Source organism: Pleurodeles waltl, chromosome 1_2, assembly GCF_031143425.1.
Source record: "Pleurodeles waltl isolate 20211129_DDA chromosome 1_2, aPleWal1.hap1.20221129, whole genome shotgun sequence".
NCBI lineage: Eukaryota > Metazoa > Chordata > Amphibia > Caudata > Salamandridae > Pleurodeles > Pleurodeles waltl.
In genome coordinates, this window is record NC_090437.1 from 479577129 (window position 1) to 479593344 (window position 16216).

At 46.3% G+C, this 16216-nt stretch overlaps 1 protein-coding gene across 4 annotated transcripts in view; it reads right to left on the reverse strand.

Annotated features, from left to right (window-relative positions):
- The window catches only part of SEC24B (SEC24 homolog B, COPII coat complex component), a 667989-nt gene that overhangs the window by 280899 nt on the left and 370874 nt on the right, over window positions 1-16216 (reverse strand). For all 4 annotated transcript variants that reach the window (XM_069241169.1, XM_069241160.1, XM_069241150.1 and 1 more), the window contains exon 16: window positions 4008-4166. In XM_069241169.1, the coding sequence (XP_069097270.1) occupies window positions 4008-4166 (159 nt within the window). The remainder of the gene's footprint in view (window positions 1-4007; window positions 4167-16216) is intronic.

A 16216-nucleotide genomic window follows, 5' to 3' on the forward strand; every position in this document is an offset into this window, starting at 1 on the left:
TCAAGTGGATTGATGGTGCTGAGAAGTTTGATACCAAACTTCCCAGTATTCAGTGTAGCCATTATGGAACTGCAGAGTTCGTGTTTGACAAACTCCTAGATCATATACCCTTTATGGCAACCCTGCACTTACAATGTCTAAGAATTTGCTTAGACACTGTAGAGGCATAGTGCTCATGCCAGAATGCCCTCACCTGTGGTATAGTGCACCCTGCCTTAGGGCTGTAAGGCCTGCTCGAGGGGTGACTTACCTATGCCACAGGCAGTGGGTTGTGGGCATGGCACTCTGAGGGAAGTGCCATGTCGACTTAGTCTTTTTCTCCCCACCAGCACACACAAGCTGTGAGGCAGTGAGGGGCCCCCAGAGTGGCAAAATACATGCTGCAGCCCTTAGAGACCTTCCCTGGCCACAGGGCCCTTGGTACCAGGGGTACCTTTTACAAGGGACGTATCTGTGTGCCAGGGCTGTGCCAATTGTGGAGACAAAGGTACAGTTTAGGGAAAGAACACTGGTGCTGGGGCCTGGTTAGCAGGGTCTCAGCACAGTTTCAATCATAACTAGCATCAACAAAAGGCAAAAAGTTAGGGGGTAACCATGCCAAGAGAGGCCTTTTCCTACAAATACTGACAACATGGAGAAAAAGATAGCATTCATCACAATCCTTCCTAATGAACAAAGGCTGCGAGGAAAACACCACTAAGCAAGCTGTAAAAAGCCTACTCAAGCCAGGGTTTGAAAGAGCGCCATATCCCTCAGTTTGGAGTGGTGGGGAAAAACAAGAAGATGACGCAAAGCTGGAACCCAAATAACCTGGGATACCCCTGTAGGGCAGCAGGAGGAACAACACTGCTGCAAGAAGAGGTAGTACGGAAAAGTAACCACAATATTATATGGGAAAGAAAAACCCCTGTGAACACAGTCCAGGGAGAGCACAGGCACAAGAATGACCCGATGCTAGCAGGCAAGAGTTAAAAGAAATAGAAACCCAATCAATAAGCCAAAGCTTCATGGTGGTGGGAGAACTGGAATGTCGCAGTAACAATAAACGTGACCCAGAACACCCTGAAAAAACAGGGAAGGAAACAACAAGCACCAACATGGGCCTGTAGGAGAGAAAAAAGAAGGTAAAATAGTACCCATTGAAAAATGGGGGAAAAACAGTCTTCCCAGAAGACATAATAAGAGGAAGACACATCAGAATAAGAGTCCCTACAAAAAGTGGCAAGAAATTGCTCCCTGAGGAGTACAACACCACCTTCCCCCATGGAGGAAAAGTAAGGTCAATGCGTAAAGTAGTTTACAAGCTCAAAAAGAGTGAATGGCAAACCTAGCCTCTGTGCGAACAGAGACAATAGGTAAAATGCTTAGGGTGAACCGAGGAGAGGCAATATGTTCAGAACGCACAACAAAACGAGAACCACAATCCATGGGATGAAACCACCAAGGTGCAGCAGAGGAACCTCCAGAAGAAAAGGACAAATAATAGGGGAGCACACGGCCCACCTCCGAAGTAGAGCCACTACTTGATATGGTGTGAAACCGCCAAATGTAAACAAAAAAGAGAGTGAGAACTCTCACAGAAAACACATCAGGGAACACCCGCTTCCCTAAAGAAGCAGCAATCGGAAATTAATGAAGAGCACCATGAAAGCAAGTGCAACAATATCCAACATGGATAAACAAACTCCGTGGATACCGTGAGAAGAGTCTGATGCGTACTTAGAAGGGAAACAACCACATAAAGATGCAAGAATTTGTAACAGAAAAAAGGAGTGAGTGCATAACAGGATCCACAAATGACAGGAAACCTGGGTAGTTCAAACATAGTTGCAGCGGAGTAAAGCGAGAGCATGAGAAGAGGACAGACATCAGTCCCCACCATGGGAATCATGAAACCCGGGCAAAGCAGAATCTGTATGCGACTCAAAAAGAGATATGCCATCAAATGGCATGTCAAGAAAAGTGTCCTGCACTGAAAATGAAAAAGTGGAAGCTGACAACCAAGCCCTGCAACATATGGCAAAAGAGGTCATGATCTGACCCACGGAATCAGTGGAATCCATGCCTGAGCAGACCATAAGTCAAGCAACTGTTGACCATATCTGTTTATAGGCTTTAGGGTTGTGCAGACATCATCAGAGAGTGATGGTAATAAACACTCCACAGAGTCCCAGAGCGCATAAGAAAAACGGGCTAACACAGGAGGTGTTGGTGGAACGAAGAGAGGCAAAAGAAGAGGTGAAAATACACCTGCCAGCAGCATCCAGCTGACCATAATCTCTGTGAGGTGGACAAAAAGGAATCTGCTCCACAGCAGGCCTGTCCAAAGCAGTCTGGACAACAAACCCCCTAGGAGTAGGGTGGTAGCAAAGGCACAAGGGATCCCACTGTGCATGCCGATGTCTGCGTGAAATAGAACGGTCCACCAAAGGACCGAGACCGGCTGATTCCAGACACCTAGAAGGATGTTGTACATAGCCTTGCAAAAAGGCAGAACAGGTTTGGTACTGGCTTGATCTGGATTAAACTTTAACACGGGATCAGTAGATAATTGCACCACAGGTAGTTTCAAGTTCAAAATGTCTGCCACCCGCCTCAAGACATCTGCAAAAGCAGTGGTGGCCTCTGTCGCCAGTCCAGGTGATGAAAGTAGGCTAGACGCAGGCGAGAAATCCAGGCCACTACCCATAGCCAAGTTCAGCACCCAATCAGAGGATGAAACCGGAGGAGGTCCGTGAGGGGATCTTGAGGATGTGCAGAAGGCCCAGAAAATGGATCTAGCACAGGCACACCATCCAAATCAACCGGCGCCACTCCCGAAGTCGACGAAGCTGCTCTGGAAGCGGCATAGTTCGTCTTTGGCGAAATGAGTATAGGCGTGTCAAGCGGAGTCGACTGGCCTAACAGCGCCGTGAGAGGCGTCGGAATAAGAGGATGAGGAGGAGGAGACAGACGTCGTACGAGGCCGTGCACTGACGCTGATCCGACTCCGGAGTCAAGAGTGTGAACGGGCACCGAGGTGGAAACCACCAGCAAAGATCCCGTCACAGCACTCACCACCTCCATAGGGCCTAAAGGTGCTCCAGAGGAAGGGGGAAGGTCCAAAGGTGGAATGAAGGGACGCATAGTAACGTCGCATTTGGTCTATAGTCGCCCGGCGCCGGGATACAGCAGAAGGGAAGGGGTGGACTTGGATGAAGACTCCACAGGAGGAGAATGCGGAGATGCCGAAGGGCGTCCAGGAGAACTTACTTGGAGACATCGAAGGACCCCCTGAGGTTGACGGAACCATCCGAAAATGACTTCTGGAGTGCTTCTGGACCATGAGGATGGAGAAGGACTCCAACGCCAGCAAGAAGAGCACTGATCTGCACTCGCTGCGAGGAGCTTCATGTGATGCTCCCTCAAAGACTTTGGCTTTAGACGATGGCAGGCGTTGCAGTCATCGGCGTCATGATGAGACCCCAGATACTACAAACAAACGGAATGAGGATCCGTGACCGACATCTGCGGGGAACAGGATCTGCAGAGTTTAAACCCCGAAGGCATATATACTATTAAATTTGAAAAGGTGGGAAAATTACACCCAAAGTCACGTAGAAAACGGTAAAAAAAGCCCGAGGTACTTGCTTCACCAGATCCACGTTGCTGCGTGGAAAAGAAGAAACTGATGTCAGTGCTTCAGAGGAGGGAATATATGGACTCCGTTTACGTCATGTCCGGAGACTATGTCGCTGCAGAGTCGCTCAACGCCCTATACCAAGACGCAGGGGTAGTTCAGAGGAAAAATTTCCAGATCCCGTCTGACACCTGGGGGAGAATTCTAAGATAAGGAATCTAAGGCTAGTTGTCTCTATCAGATTCTCTTAACAGTTACCATAATTCAAAGAACATGTATTTTAATGGATCTAGTCATTATGCCTAAGCATTGCCATAAAAATGTATCTTCTCATTGGTGACTTTTAATATTTGTACATAAAAAAAATTGCTTCCTGTTATACTCTTACCTTTTGTACATCGTATTCTCATCACCGCTTCAAACCCAATCTTTCTAGTAAGGTATCGTTTCAGGTCTTTCTGTAATTTGTCTGTTTGTTCAGGATTGTGAGTGGAGTGGAAGGATGGATAGTAATAGATACATCCAGCAGAATACTTAGATACACATGCTATAAAACAGAATAAAAGATGTTTGTAATATTCTTTTCCAAATAAAAAAAAATATATGAATTAACTTTTTCAGTCAGCAAACAACTGACCAAATTATTAATATAATGCATCAAATTATTCTAGCAAGGAATGCATGTGTACAGTATTTATGTGAAATCTGTAGCGAATAAATGTAGCATACGTATTATCCGATACAAAGATAAAATACCACAGACATGGGCATGACCTAAATGCCTATTTGGCCGCTTATAAGATTAATAGCCTTCATAAATTGCCATCTTTTCACAACAGAAAAATCAGTAGCTGATATAAGAATGAAACATCTACAGTATTAAATTACACACTAGCACATCCATGCATGCACATGCACAAACACACACACACACACCCCACCCACCCACCCCCAAGCAAAAACCATAATGGGTATATATTTAAAAAGTCACAAACCAAGTATTTACACAAGACGAACACAGCTAAACAATTAGTTGAATTTCTGATATCTGCACAGAGTAATGAATTAGAGATAGATTGCCATCTTTTATTTGCAAAATGTAGTAATTCCTCACCATAGAACTATGCTCCTTTGACCACAGTCTGCATACATGTGACTGACTCCTGCGCATCATTATTTAGGGTGTACTTCTTTACAGGCCCTCAGGCCCACTCTGAATACTTTAGATATTGTTTTGAGATTATAATGAAGTTATACATGTCACCTTATGCCTAGTTCAGAGTCCACATTAGAAGTTGGAGTTTTCATAAGGCACAACAAGGCAGTAGCCTTATCTAACCACCCAGATGTGGGGATGGAGTACTGTAGAAAGCCTGAAACAATATAACTTTGTCTGTGTATTGTTAGTGTATAAGAAGCCCCATTCCTGTCAGGATCTTTTTTGGAAGGTGATCAAGGACAATTAGATTTAATCTCAGCACCATATTCCTCAGTTGCTGCTCTGACCTGTGCTGACCTTAATCAAAGGCCACCCTAAACCGTCTCATTTTCAGAGGCCTCCTGAATAGCAGGAAGTTTTGATAGCTGCAAGTGGTTCTGTGCATTCTAGAGTCTGTGGGCCTCGACACTGATAGATCAGACCTGCGTTTGATCCTCGTAGACTGAGGGGTGGATCAGAAAGAAAGACAGATTAACAAAGGTTCCTAGCCCATATTAAATGAAGCAACTTTGCCCTAGACAATAAAGGCATGAAGTTAATTTTAAAGTAATTCTTTTTTACTGACCTGTCTCCCCCAGTGGAGTGCTTTGAGGTCCAGTTGTGTCAGAGGATGGCACATTCTGGCAGACTGAATTTTGCAACTAGAAGTGAGTGTTTTTTAGTCTAAAGGAGATTAGATGTTGATAACAAACTAAAGAAGAAACCCCCGGCAACCTAACTTACTATATAGTACTTTGTAACATCATCTTTATTCGCTATAAAAACAAATAATATTACATCATTATGTCAATTATTCTTTTTTTTCAGCATGGATAATATCTATTTGAACATTGAGTCAATACACTTTAGACAATAAATACGTCCTGCCCCAACATTCACTGAATGTCTATTTCCCCTACCCCAGGACCAGTTATTCAGTTCAGGAGGTCCCTTGTTACAATTGATTAGATGTTGGTAGCCAGGTGAGCCATCACCATTGATCCAGCCAGCTGCAACTGACATTAGGAAGGGAGAATTTTCCAGAGCATCAGACTTCACACATTGATTTATTTTGCTAACTATAGGTCAGTAAAAAGAAGGATTTTAGATTGTTAGATTTTTTTCTGATGGTGGCTAAGTTGCCCCAAGGTGGTTCAGTCCACTAAAAGAGAGTGTATTGGGGTCTACCCATCAAGACTAGGATCTTAGTTTTTGCTCTATTCGGACAGAGAAAGTGATCTTTCATCCCAAGGACTACATGGTCTAGGCAGGTGGTGGTTTTGGCCAAGCTTTGCCACTTTTTTGTTGTTCCACCAGAAGGCGCACATAGATATTAAACAATAGTAAAGCAGGAGGGATTCCTATGGGTGATCATTTGGACTAAAAACATACTCTGAATCAGTATGAAAAAGAATATCCACTCAAATGTTGACCCAGACACACCCATCCATTATTTTAGTCTCTGCTTTATTGTGTTAAGATCCAGAGTTGCATAAGAAGCTTAAAGGTTGAGTTAAGGAGGACTGAGTTCACCTGCTGACCTTCATTGAGTGAGAGAAAGAGATACTCATATTTGTATGTCATGGCAGGGCTGCTGGAAGTGATGAGGAGTGGACATAGGTTAGAGGTCAGCAAGCTCTTGTCCAATTAGGGGAACAGGCCATCAGGGCATCAGATTAGCCGCATAGGATGGATTAATTTTCTAGCTATATTTTCTTTCCCTGTCTTTAAGTGTTCATTCTCCAAGAATACTGAACACTCTGATACTGCTTTGCAGCATTTGACTCTATATTTACTTTTTCATGTTAACTTCCCTGGCCCCATCATAAGTCTATACCTAAGCTCTCCCCTGCAACCTGCCATTTCTGTGGCAACTGTGCAGAATGAAAAATAGGCACAAAATGGACGGATAGGAGGTGGTAGTATGGATCTATTTTAAAAGGTGAAGATGTCCGCTGAGAAGGGGGGACGTCTGTGGATATTGCAGCTGGTGTTGTGGTAGCCTGCCTCCTGCAGCATTAAATATGCGCAAGCAGAACAGCAAAGTTGGAGGTACTGCTGACTGGAAGGCAGCACATGGACGGGAATAGGGCTTAGGAGCCTGGGTGTACACGAGTCCCAGACAAAAAGCAAGAGAGGGTTTAGAAGTGAGAAGCCTTAAATGAAACAAAGTCGTTTCAGGTTGGGGCCAGGAAGAGATGAGGGTGAGGCCAGAATCTGGAAGTTTGGCAAAGAAGAGAGCAGTCCCTATAAGAATAGTGGATTTAGAGCGACAGATCAGTGTGTGAAATTAAGTGCTAAGGAAAGCAAACTGCAATCTGGATGGGAGGAAGCGGGATAATGGACAATATCCGAAGATGACCTTGTTGTATCCTCTTTATCAGTCTAGCAGACAAGTAAGGTGAGCTGTATTACTCTTCTCTAACACAGTATATGGGACTGATGAGATTCTTGTTGGTGAATGTCATCTGATACTTCTATCTGTTGTGGCTTTGATGTGAGTCATCGAGGACTTTTCCCACATACATGAATTTAGAGTGACTCCTTAGCAGAATTAAAGTTGCAACTGCAAGTTTTCCCAACTGATCATTATGCAGGGTACTGATCCTCTGATAGAATGCTGGACTCGGTGGAAAGAAGGTTGAACATAGATAAGGTATAAGATCATCATTACAGCCACATTCAAGAAAGAACATCCAGCTAGGGTTATAACTTTCAAAAAGGACTAGCACAGTAATAATATCTGAAAGCTGGCATACATATTTAGAATACAAATCACGAAGAAGTTAAAACTCCAAAGCCTACTTTTGCTTGCTGTACTGTTCACAATCAATGCACTGTTGATAAATTACTGTTCCTAAAATACACTGATTGCAATCCTTCACAGGAAACAATGTGCAAATGTGATCCTGTGGAAAATCAGGACCATGGACACCCCAGCAGCAGTTATGGCTGATATACTATATAAAACGGGAATCAACAGAAGTGGTTTGGGGCAATCTAGATAACGACTTTGCGAGTGCTCTACCGGGGAGATGCCTCATGATCAGCCTGCTGAAAGAGTTAACTCTTTAAAGGGATGTCTGTAAAAACAAGCTAACACAATGTAATAATTTCACAATGAAATGGAAAAGGAGTGAGAAAGGTAAGTATTTATGTTCCCGAAGCAGTTAAATTAAGAGAGTGATCAACAACCCAGGATTCAATGAGAGAATGACAGGCTTTAAGGCAAATCTAAAGAGAATCAATCAGTAATAGCAAGAAATGAAAAATACATTTCAGTATCATCTATATAAATGTGCGTGGAAACCAAATGGATGGACAACAGACAATAATGGTATGATGCAGAGAGCGAGTAGTGGGGCGTTAAGAAAAGAGTCTAGAGGAGCGGAGGAGGAAATCTTTTCCAGCACAATGAAAATGAAGATTCAGACAGATAAGAGATTCAAGAAAGAACAACAAAGAAATAATCAGAGCGAAAAGAGGAAAGAAGCACTGAAAGAAGATAGATAAAAATGTTACTCATGTCCTATCAGTTACTTTAAGGTCTGTCTGCATTTTATTGATAATTAGGATTTTATATTGAAATCAATATATTTTAACTTAATTTCATTTCTTGCTCTTCCCTTGGATAGGTTGGGCAAGGTGCAAATGACTTCAAAGAAGAGTCCACCTTGAGGAGAAAAATAATTACAGGTAAGTACATTTTCCTTCTTCTCTCAAAGATCAGCATTAATCCGCCATTAGCTCTGACTAAACTAGTAAGAAAGACTGGAGGAAGAAAGAGGTAAGCTGTACTTTAGCTAAAAGAAAAAATTACTCATCTTCGGTATCCCTTTTTCTGGTGGATACTTCACCTATCGACACCAGTCTGGATCTGGAAACTTTCTAAAGTAGTGCTCTCATGCACCACTAGGTGGTGTTGTGCAGCTCTGAGTTGGCTCTGTACCTACTGCGCCAGAAGTGACAGTGCAGAGCAGCATAGAGGTGCCACCCCTGCATGCTCATATCAGTTTCTTATTTTCTCTTTCTGCACTCTCAGACATGGAGCATAAATAATTCTTGGTACCAGTGTGCTGAAATCTAACTTGGGACCTTTCTATATGTTAAAAAGAGGCCACTCCACAGAACAGGGATGTGGGAGGACAGTGTGGAATTAGCAGTTAGATAGGAGTATGCACCAGAAAGGTAAGTAACTTGTTCTCCTGATGGAGAATTCTAACCATAGATTCTTCATCTTAGAATAGATACCAAAGTAGTACCTGCCTATGTGGACGAACTATGGAGTGGACGAGAAAACGATAAAATAATCCTTCAGGACCGAGCGGACAAAGTGTCCTTTCTGCCTGACCTGGATGTCAAGGCAGGAATGCTTTGTGAACGTATGCACTGACACCTATGTTGCAGCTTGTCAAGGATAGGCACTCCATCAGCCAACACAGTGGTAGCAGCCTAAGTTCTGGTGGAAGGGGCTCTCAGACATTCTGGGGCTGCTACTTTACCAGTGCATGGCAGATGTTGATGCAGAAGACTATCTACTCAACAGGGTCTTCTTATGCAGAGCCATCCCTTTCTTCACCCCAGAGAACTCTACAAAGAGCTGATCATCCACACGGTGTTCCTTAGTATGATCAACGAAAAAGCTTAAAGCCCTTTTTGGGTTCAGCCAATTAAACCTCTTCTCCTCTTTTAAAGGGTGAGAGGATCAAAGAATGCAGGCAGGGTGAAGCATTGCCTTACATGAATGTGAGTGATGACTTCCTCAGCACCAACCTGTCTGGAAAAAAGGTGGTGTAGAACAGTTGCCTGGACTTCAGTTGCAAGATGAGCTGATATAGTCACGATGAGGAATACAGTCTAATGTCAGGAAACAGAGTGAGCATTGACTCGAAGGCCATACACATGAGAATTGTCAAGACCTTGTTGGGTTCCCACTGTGACATCACAAATAGCTTGAGAAGGATCATGTGTGTCAAACTTTTAAAAACATCTCCCCTCAACAGATGATTTAAACAAGGACAGATGGTCCAGTAAACACAGACGGGCAGAGAAGTAACGTTTCATATATCCCAGTGCCTTCCTGGGCTAAAGATAAGGGATCTTAACCAGCACCACACCAATCCAGAAATTTGTACCAGCACACAGCATGAATGGATTTTGTGGAAGGGCACCTGGGGCAAGCATGACGTCCACCTCCTTAGGCGGCAGGTCAAATGCAGTCAGCTACTGCTGTTCTATCTCCACACATGAAGGTGTAGTTTGCACAGATCTGGGTGAAGGACCCTGCCTTGTTGCTGAAACAGAAGATCCTCATAAACTGGTAGCCTAATCAGAAAGCAGATGCTTATGCTCAGAGGGTCTGAGTACCACACAATCCTGGCTCAATCCGGAACCTCTAGGATGACCGGGTCCAGTCGTTCACGATCTTTTTCAGAATGCAGAGCATACAGGAGTCTCGAGTTTCATTTCAGCCAGGACGCATCCTGAATTTTTGCAGAAGCTTCAAACTTTTGGCATCGCACATTCTCAACACTGGCAAAAAAGATCTAGCCAGGGTTCTCCCCGCTGTCGGAAGATGCCCTGCACCACCTCAAGATGTAGACACCACTTGTGATCTACCAGATACTGCCTAGCCTTCAGAGATTCACGGTGAAGGACATGCCCTTGTGATCAACCAGCTCCAGAGGCACACAGCCTCAGGCACATGATCCTGAAGCCCACTCCGCCATTTTTGTGGCAATACTAAAATTGCAGGAAAGCCTTCAGAACCAGACAAATGACCTGCAACTCCAAAAGGCTGATGTGGAACGGAGCTTCGCAAGAGACAATAGTCTCCTGACCTCCACCTCCCCATAAAGCCTCCTCAGCCCCGCAAGGATGTGTCCATCACCACTATCTGCTCTGGGTGGGAAAGGGAGATGGACTTGCCACCGGTTCAACTTTGTTCAAGTAGCCTTCACTGCAGAGTGCTGGCTGTCTCCTCTGAAATCCAGATGACATCCCCCAGATTTCCTTGATGCATTGCCTACTGGAACTTCAGATTCCCTTGCAGAATCCACATTTACCACCTAGTGTAGCTGACAAGAGGATCAGGCCAAGAAGCTCAGAGTTGCTCTCACTGTGATTTAAGGCTTAGGCTGAAACACTGGATCATAGCCCAGAACTCCTGCACTCGCTGAACAGGAGGAAAGGCCTGGAACTGCCTAAGACAGCACCAATGAACAGAAGTTACAGGAAAGGAGTCAGGTGTGACCTTAATACGCCAAAAGATCCACTCCACAAAATGTTGAAGTGGGTGGAATCTGTGATTATACATAGTATCCATCAGGAAGAGTACTACTGAAATTAAGTAATTTACTCTTCTGAATGATTATTCTAACCACAGATTCCTCGCTTAACAATTAAAGCAATTACTGTTCAACGAGGTGAGTCTGAAGAGTGAAATGACATCTGGAAGTTCTGCAGAGCTGAGCAGGCAAAATGATGCTGCCTGCAGTCTTGAAAATTGATTTAGTAGTGCCTGCTGAAGGTATGGACAGGTGTGCATGTGGCTGCTTGGCAAATGTCCAACACTGGAAAATCTCTTTTGCGGTCCTTCTGAGATCGGGACCATGTCGGAGAGATTCCCTAGGTGCTGCACCCACTGGAAGACAAGTCTCACAGCAGACCTGTATATGCCAACAGGGATGAGTCTCAGCAGGATGGAGGAGGCCCTGAGGCCCAGCAGCCTCACAGTCAGTTTCACTGAAATCCAGGATAGAGACTGAAACACTGGCATCATAGCCTGAACATCCTGGACTTGCTGCTACTGAAGATAAGTCGAAAACTGCACTGTGTCCAGAACAGCTTAGATGAAAGGGAACGTCTGAGGAGGATTCAGAAGTGACTTTGGCACATTGATAGTGATAGTGAACCCCAGCGAGTCCAAGAAGTCCGCCACAGCATAAAGGTGGGAGACGACAGCCTGGAGAAAGCTCGATTTGAAAAGCCAGTCGTCGAGATAGGGCAAGACTGGACCCATGATCTCCTAAGATGAGCTGCAACCACAGCCATCACCTTGGTGAACAACGGAGTGGCAATGTGTAGGAAGTTGGCTCTGTATGTACTATTTACAAGTAAGAAATAGAATGCACAGAGTCCAAGGGTTTCCTTTATAGGTAAGATAGTGGCAAAAAGAGATAATTCTAATGCTCTCTTTTGTGGTAGTGTGGTCGAGCAGTAGGCTTATCAGAGGGTACTGATAAGCATTTGTTGTACACACACAAGCAATAAATGAGGAACACACGCTCAAAGACAAATTCCAGGCCAATAGGTTTTTATATAGAAAAATATATTTTCTTAGTTTATTTTAAGAACCACAGGTTAAAGATTTACAAACAATACTTTAATGAAAGGTATTTCACTCAGGTATCTTAGGAACTTTGAATAATCACAATAGCATGTAAAGTTTTGGAAAAAATGGCAATAAGCTATTTTAAAATTGGACACTGCAAAAATCAACAGTTCCTGGGGAGGTAAGTATTTGTTAGGTTCACAGGTAAGTAAAGCACTTACAGGGTTCAAAGTTGGGTCCAAGGTAGCCCACCGTTGGGGGTTCAGGGCAACCCCAAAGTTACCACACCAGCAGCTCAGGGCCGGTCAGGTGCATAGGTCAAAGTGGTGCCCAAAACGCATAGGCTTCAATGGAAATAGAGGTGCCCTGGTTCCAGTCTGCCAGCAGGTAAGTACCCACGACTTCAGAGGGCAGACCAGGGGGGGTTTGTAGGGCACCGGGGGGGGACACAAGCAGGCACAGAAAGTACACCCTCAGCGGCACAGGGGCGGCCGGGTGCAGTGTGCAAACAGGCGTCGGGTTTGCAATAGGTTTCAATGGGAGACCTAGGGATCTCTTCAGCGATACAGGCAGGCAAGGGGGGGGGGGGCTCCTCGGGGTAGCCACCACCTGGGCTAGGAAGAGTGCCTCCTGGGGGTTGCTCCTGCACTGGAGTTCGGTTCCTTCAGGTCCTGGGGGCTGTGGAGCAGTGTCTTTATCAGGCGTCGGGTTCCTGAAGCAGGCAGTCGCGGTCGGGGGAGCCTCTGGATTCCCTCTGCAGGCGTCGCTGTGGGGGCTCAGAGGGGTCAACTCTGACTACTCACGGGCTCGCAGTCGCCGGGGAGTCCCCCCTGTAGAGTTAATTTTCCGCAGGTCGAGCCAGGGGTGTCGGGTGCAGAGTGGAAAGTCTCAGGCTTCCAGTGGGAAACGTGTGGTCTTTAAAAGCTGCTTCTTTGTTGCAAAGTTGCAGTCTTTGTGGAACAGGACTGCTGTCCTCTGGAGCTTCTTGGTCCTTTTAGATGCAGGGTAGTCCTCTGAGGCTTCAGAGGTCGCTGGACCCTGGGGGACGCGTGGCTGTTGCAGTTTTTCTTGAAGTGGGGAGACAGGCCGGTAGGGCTGGGACCAAAGCAGTTAGTGTCTTGGTCTTCTCTGCAGGGCTTCAGGTCAGCAGTCCTTCTTCGTCTTCAGGTTGCAGGAATCTCTCTTCCTTGGTTCTGGGAGCCCCTAAATACTCAACTTAGGGGTGTGTTTAGGTCTGGGGGGTTAGTAGCCAATGGCTACTAGCCCTGAGGGTGGCTCCACCCTCTTTGTGCCTCCTCCCGGTGGGGTGGGGGGCACATCCCTAATCCTATTGGGGGAATCCTCCATCTGCAAGATGGAGGATTTCTAAAAGTCAGAGTCACCTTGTTTTTCTCATTATCTCCTCCAGCCTTGCCGCCAAAAGTGGGGGCAGTGGCCGGAGGGGCGGGCATCTCCACTGTCTGGGATGCCCTGTGGCGCTATAACAAGGGGGGTGAGCCTTTGAGGCTCACCGCCAGGTGTTACAGTTCCTGCAGGGGGAGGTGTGAAGCACCTCCACCCAGTACAGGCTTTGTTCCTGGCCACAGAGTGACAAAGGCACTCTCCCCATGTGGCCAGCAACATGTCTGGTGTGTGGCAGGCTGGCAAAAACTAGTCAGCCCACACTAGAAGTCGGGTATGTTTCCAGGGGGCATCTCTAAGATGCCCTCTGGGTGCATTTTACAATAAAATGTACACTGGCATCAGTGTGCATTCATTGTGCTGAGAAGTTTGATACCAAACATCCCAGTTTTCAGTGTAGCCATTATGGTGCTGTGGAGTTCGTGTATGACAGACTCCCAGACCATATACTCTTATGGCTACCCTGCATTTACAATGTCTAAGGTTTTGCTTAGACACTGTAGGGGCATAGTGCTCATGCACCTATGCCCTCACCTGTGGTATAGTGCACCCTGCCTTAGGGCTGTAAGGCCTGCTAGCGGGGTGACTTACCTATACCATAGGCAGTGTGAGGTTGGCATGGCACCCTGAGGGGAGTGCAATGTCGACTTAGTCATTTTCTCCCCACCAGCACACTCAAGCTGGCAAGCAGTGTCTCTGTGCTGAGTGAGGGTTCCTTAGGGTGGCATAAGACATGCTGCAGCCCTTAGAGACCTTCTCTGGCATCAAGACCCTTGGTACCAGGGGTACCAGTTACAAGGGACTTACCTGGATGCCAGGGTATGCCAATTGTGAAAACAAAGGTACAGTTTTAGGGAAAGAACACTGGTGCTGGGGCCTGTTTATCAGGCCTCAGCACACTTTAAAATCATAACTTGGCATCAGCAAAGGCAAAAAGCCAGGGGGTAACCATGCCCAGGAGGCATTTCCTTACACAATGGTAAGGCCAAACGGGAGCACAGCAAACTGAAAGTGCTTGTGTCCCACCGTGAGTCACAGGTAACGCCTGTGGGCAGGCAGAATGGGAATATTGAAGTATGCGTCTGCAAGTCCAACGGTACCATACTGTCTCCCAGGTCAGGGGCAGACAGGACTTAAGAGAGCGTGAGCATTTTGAATTTCTCCTTTTGCGGAAATAAATTGAGAAGGTGCAGGTCTAGGATAGGACGAAGTCCACCATCCTTCTTGGGCATCAGACAAAAAGCAGGGAATAATAACCATGTCCTAATTCTGCAGCCAGCATCCTCTCTATGGTTTCCTTGACTAAGAGAGCCTCCACCTCCTGACAGAGTAAGGAGATGTGGTCCTCCATCATCCTATTGCAAGTAGGTGGCATGGGTGGAGGGATAATCACAAAAGGGAGTGAACAGCCCTTTTAGACATTCAGGATGTTATCAACCTCCAGTGGTGCAGGTGATGGCGTACCCTGCTCACAACTGGATTCCCATGATAGTCGGAGGACAAACCTAAGAGGTTTGGAGGCTGCATTGGGTGGACTGGACTGCCTGCTGGCTATCTAACCTGTGTGGTCTGTGGGTACTACAGCCTCAGCCACAAAAAGGCTGGGAAGCCTGCTGACCTTAGTGGCTGGGAAGGTAGTGACACAGCTTGAAGACGTTTCCGTGGCCACCAAAGGAGCAAAAGGCAGACTGGAGTTAGCAAGGGGCCATGGAAAGACTCAAGGCCTTGGCCAAAGCCTTGCTGACCTTGAAGCGCTCCAGCGCTGAGTCCACCTTGTCTCCAAAGAGATAGGAGGGAACAAAGGGCATAAGTGAGGCATGGCCATCCCCCAAAATCTCATTGGGTCTCAACGAGCCATGGTGCCTGAAAATGCTGAAACTGATCTGCCCAGCCACCTAGTAGTATCCAGTAAACATCGCATGGCGAATTTAGCTGCGTCTCTTCCATCAGTAAAGGCTTGAGAGATTATGGCGTGGGTCTCCACTGAGACCAAAGGCAGCACCTACAAAACAGAGTCCCAGACTGATTAAGAGTATGGGCCCAAAAGGCACACAATGTTCACAGCAGTGTCAGGCTACCACAAGAGTACATCCTCTTCCTAAAGGTATACAGCATCCTGGATTCCCTGTCTGGTGGGGTGCTAGGGAATGCACTAGGATTTACTCTGGAGATGGAGGTTTGGACCAACATGTTCTCCGCAGTGGGGTGCTGGGTGAGAAAACTGGGGTCCACTGGGGGCAGGGCGATGGCAGCAGGCAATTATCCTATGCACAGGAGCCCCTGTGCAGGGCTTGGACCTTGCCCTGAGTAGAATGTCTGTGAGGGTTTAATTACAGGGGAGAAGAGGTTCAGATTGGGTGACCCCCGACTGAAGCAGCTCTGCCAAGACGTTCGTCTTGACAGCCACTGAGGGCAACTGAAGGTCCAGGACCTAAGCTGCCTTCCCCATCATCACTGCGAATAAGGCGCCCTCCTCCATAGTAGGGCGTGAGACCAAGCCAGTGTCTGGGGAGGTGTGCAGCCTGCTGGCATCTGATAGATCCTCATACCAAGTTTCCTCAGGGATTTTATGGGTTGATATTCATACAGGTCCCCAGGCCCCTCCCATTCATCACCCAATCCAAACCCATAACAATAAGGCACTGGCTCCAAAATGGGGAGGCAG